The sequence below is a fragment of the Cynoglossus semilaevis genome, chromosome 3, assembly GCF_000523025.1.
Source record: "Cynoglossus semilaevis isolate Cse_v1.0 chromosome 3, Cse_v1.0, whole genome shotgun sequence".
Classification (NCBI taxonomy): Eukaryota; Metazoa; Chordata; class Actinopteri; order Pleuronectiformes; family Cynoglossidae; genus Cynoglossus; species Cynoglossus semilaevis.
This window is the reverse complement of record NC_024309.1, coordinates 15504972-15509331: the sequence shown is the minus strand read 5'-3', so window position 1 is coordinate 15509331 and position 4360 is coordinate 15504972. Positions and strand designations below refer to the sequence as shown.

General features: G+C 47.2%; 1 protein-coding gene across 1 annotated transcript in view; it reads left to right on the top strand.

Annotated features, from left to right (window-relative positions):
* rnf32 (ring finger protein 32) overlaps positions 1-3629 on the top strand; it is a 9148-nt gene extending 5519 nt beyond the window's left edge. Inside the window, exons 5-7 of the mRNA XM_008308371.3 lie at positions 155-263; positions 1912-2079; positions 2157-3629. Of these exons, the coding sequence (XP_008306593.1) occupies positions 155-263; positions 1912-2079; positions 2157-2357 (478 nt within the window). The 3' untranslated portion in view covers positions 2358-3629. The remainder of the gene's footprint in view (positions 1-154; positions 264-1911; positions 2080-2156) is intronic.
* Positions 3630-4360: the final 731 nt, after the last annotated feature.

The following is a 4360-nucleotide window of genomic DNA, read 5'->3' as shown; positions in this document are numbered from 1 at the left end:
GGATAGTGATCTATAAGGTGGGTGCAGGAGGCCGGGGGGGGGGGGTATAAAGGTTTGGTAACCACTGTGTTGAATCATGTGATTATCTCTGTGATGTCATGTATTTAGTCATGGTTCTGCTGCGTGTTCTCTGACCGTGTGTCTGCATGTGTAGAATCCAGGCGTGTTGGCGAGGTCACGTTGCCAGGAAGTCTTACAGACACGTTCGAAAAACGGTTTGGCCCAAAGACCAAGGACTACGACGAAAGTTCTTTGAAGCCAGGGTGAGTCCAGAACCGGACCAGAACTTTGTCTCCAGTCTGTGAAACTGAAGGATTGCTCGTACAAATCAAGGATTCTCTTTGAGGTCGTTTTTTTTTTTTTACTCCCTCTCTTTGACCTCCAGTTGTGTTCCATGGTTCCAGGTTAGCGTTGTGGTTGTTACGTGGCTAACTGTTAGCTAACGGGTTAGGGTTAGGGTTGTTCTCAACTCGGTTCGGCATTGGTTTTGTTTTAGCTGATTCTAATTCTGGCTAACTGTTAGCAGACTGTGGCTGTTTAATTTCAACAGAGCTTAATGTCCAGTCCTGTCTGACCTCTGACCCTCCTGTGGCCTGTCACTAGGACATGGGAACACCGTGGTCTCCATGGCAACATCAGAACCGTCTTTTTATTTTCATCCCTTCACCAGTGGCGTTTTAACGAGCAGTAAACAAACATGGACCCACTGACCCCCCCCCTCAGCCACACACACCTCCACCCACTCTCACCCGCTCTCACCCGCTGCAGCTCAGTTGATGCTTGGTGAATCATACACTGATGTGGGGAGAGTTTGTGTGGTTGTCAAACAGTCTGGACATTCCAGGGTCAAGACAAAAGCACATGGTGGCGCTGTGCTGCTCCGTCATCAGTCTGTGTGTGTGTGTGTGGCGTGGAGTCTTTGTCACATGATGAAGATTGAAGACGTGACCGCGGCCCGGCTGCCTGGATACCTGACGCAGGTTTTCATCCCCGGCCGTCTTCTCCGTACGGAGATGTCGGTCATGTGACCTCTGGACGTGACGGAGCGATGACATCACAGTCTGCCACGGACAGGAAGTGGACGCAGGAACTGGAAGCTTCTGTTGATTTGACAGTGGCTCGCAGAAAAAGGAAACAGTGCCACCTAGTGAAGCTGCTTCATCACCCACTCCCCCTCTCACACGGATGGGTGAGGCTGTGACCAGGTCCACACTTGGGGGGGGGTGGAGGCCCATCTCCACTGTACCTTACATTCAGAGGGGTGGGGGTGGGGGGGATGTTTGATCAGCTCAGCACTGACGTGTCTGTGTCAGCAACAGACACAGACACCTGGGGGGAGGTGTGGGGGGGCATCTTTGAAGCACAGAGAATCTATCAGAACCGTTGTTGTTGGAACCGTTGTTGTTGGAACCGTTGTTGTTGGAACCGTTGTTGTTGGCGTGCTCTGTGTTCCCCTCATTGTTCCGCTGCCTTGGAACCCTGTGTTTATAAATAGACTGTTGAAAAGGGTTTGATTAAAACAATTTGAAGGCATTAATTGTTGCTTAGCAACAGCTGTTGTAAACGAGAGAAGAGGCTAAATGATGAGATGACAGACCATCACTGCGGTTCCTCAGTACTGCAGTATCAGGGAGTACTCTTGGTTCTGTGGTCACTTTTCTGACTCTTCTTCAGTCTGGACGGTCGTCACATCATCAGGGAAAATCAACTTTCCTCTGTTAACCTTTGACCTTTAGCTCAACGTCTCTGTATTTGATTTACTAATTCATATTTCTCCCCTCTTGATTGATGATGATGATGATGATGTTTTTTTCTTCATCAGTTTTCAGCGTCTCTGGTTAGTTTTTAATTTTTAACAAGTCCATTTAATTAAGAAGTCAATGGGATTTTGTTTTGTTTCTTTCTCGTTAGTTGCAGGAGTTGAACGACAGCTTGGTGCGACACTGTCCCACCGACACGGAGACTTTCCTGACTGATATCGACCGCTCGCTGTCGTGGAGCAGACGAGTGTTCCAGCAGCTGGAGAGAAGGAACGTCGGTGAGCCTCAGGACCCAGACTGGACCAGGATTCAGAACCAGGTCAGACAGGATCAGAACCCCAGCTGCCCCGGTGCAGGTCAGGTGACTAACGGTGCGTTTGTCTCCCACTGGGACAGGTCATCCACAGAGGACTGAGGGACTGTCCCATCTGCCTGATGCCACTCTGCAGCCAGGACATCCCATCATGCACTGCTGTGCTGCTCTCCTGCTCTCACCTCTTCCATCAGCTCTGTCTGGAGGCCTTCGAGTCGTTCACAGCAGACAGAAGACCCTCGTGCCCCCTCTGCAGATCTGTCTACCACAAGAGACTCGTCTGACACAGGTACAACAGCGCCCTCTCCCCCCAGAAAGTTTTTCTTCAGTTGTTCCTGTCGCACTGATTTCTATTTTTCCCTTCAATGAGAATCAGTTTTATGACATTTGTATAAAATGATCTTTGGAGTTTTGAAGCCTACCTGTGAATGTGTTGATAAAGCTCTGCAGCGCCCCCCTTGGTAGGGAGCCAAACCAAGTTAATCAGGATGTTGATTTCAGTTTTTTGCCTGTTGGTCCACACATGTTTTTAGTTTATTAAAAATAACCACACAACAATCTAGCAAACTGAGAAATTTATTTTAAAAAAATACATTCACGACACATGTACCAAATATTACATGCAGACGCAGACGTAAGGACAGAACTAAAAGCTGCATCAGAACGTTCACTGAACTTTGGAAACGTCGTCAAATGTACGGTAAAAAAAAGCTGAAACCACAGACCACGTCAGCACCGCTGTCCTGGAAATGTACAAAGATTCACAGTAAACATCTGTGGCTCTCACCATGGTTCACCTTTAACATCAACGTCAACTGAAACCATTTGGTTTAAGTGTACAAACCAACAAAACAATCTCAGGTCTGAAAAATGGCTTCAGAAATTCAAATGGACGACAAGAGGAAACTAAAGATTCCAAATATAAATACTATTAAAAAGCCTGTGATCACAGCATGGAAACACACCAACGTCTCCAGTTTGATGAGAGCCACGCCCACTGTCACGCACCACGTCACTTCACCTGCTTCTAGATGACACACTTGCTATATGTATGTGTGTATATGTGTGTGTATGTATGTATGTATATCACACATGCTGGTCTGAGACAGCATCAGTGCACACACACACACACACATGCTGGTAAGTCCACCAACAGAGGACACAGCTCTAACGTTACACCTATGTTTTTTATAAGGCATTTCAGGTGGTTCTGGAGACAGAGGTCAGAGGTCAAAGGACCCTGCAGCAGTAGAACCAGTTAGTGTTGGGCCTGAGTCGGGTCTTTGACTCATCTTTTTCCTTTTTCGTGTGAAGACTGTGAAATGTTTGCATCAGATTCAGGAGTTTTTGGAAAAATACAAACAAAAAAAATCCATTTCCTCAGTGACAGTCGACGTTACATCCACGGAACCTAAAAACCTTTCACATTTAACATCACATCACTTTTTTTTAATGAAGTTGTAAAATGTTTGACCAAATCAACGACCGGACCGTGATAAACAGTGACCCCGAGTGGACGTCTCCTGCAGCGGTTTCAACAACAGCAAAAACCACTTCAGACTGACCAATGACATCATCAGAAAATTAAAGCACACTTAAGTAAAGCCAAATACAAAAGGTTCTCAATCTGAGGTGCACATGTGACGTGAGCGTGAAGGACGACCACGCCTCTCTCTATCGCCGCGCCGTCGTCTTCGTCATTTTCACATTTTTAGCTTAAACCAAAACCAGGACCAAACATTAACGAGATCAGGAACTGGAACCGATACCATGGATGTACTATAGTCCAACAACCGGACCAGCAAACAAGACACCAACGAAGACTGTGGTGATGACGTCATCATCTTTGCTCCAGTTGCACCATCTTCTATCTTTGGTGGAGAATCTCACTGATGTACCGACCAATCAGGAGTGACGACAACATCGATGTATGAATCCACGAAGCTCCAGTCAGAGTCAGAGCTGAGCAACAACCTGATGTCACAGTATCTGGTGATGTCATCATCATGTGACCACCATGGAATTACACTGGCTGACTGCAGCACGTCTGCCTGGGTCTGTGCGTGTAACTCCTGCTGCTGCAGCTGAAGTTTGGACTACACAGTAGAAACTGTCAGTGGTGGGGGGTTTGAAGTCACAGTTGAGGTCAAGGTCAAGGTCAAGGTCACTGCAGTGATGTCAGTCCAGTTCCTCCTCCGTCACATCTGAGACACAGAGGATGGAATGTCACGAAGCTAAACTGCTCTGAGCCTCTGGTCTGGAGCATCATCCACCAGACGACACTGCT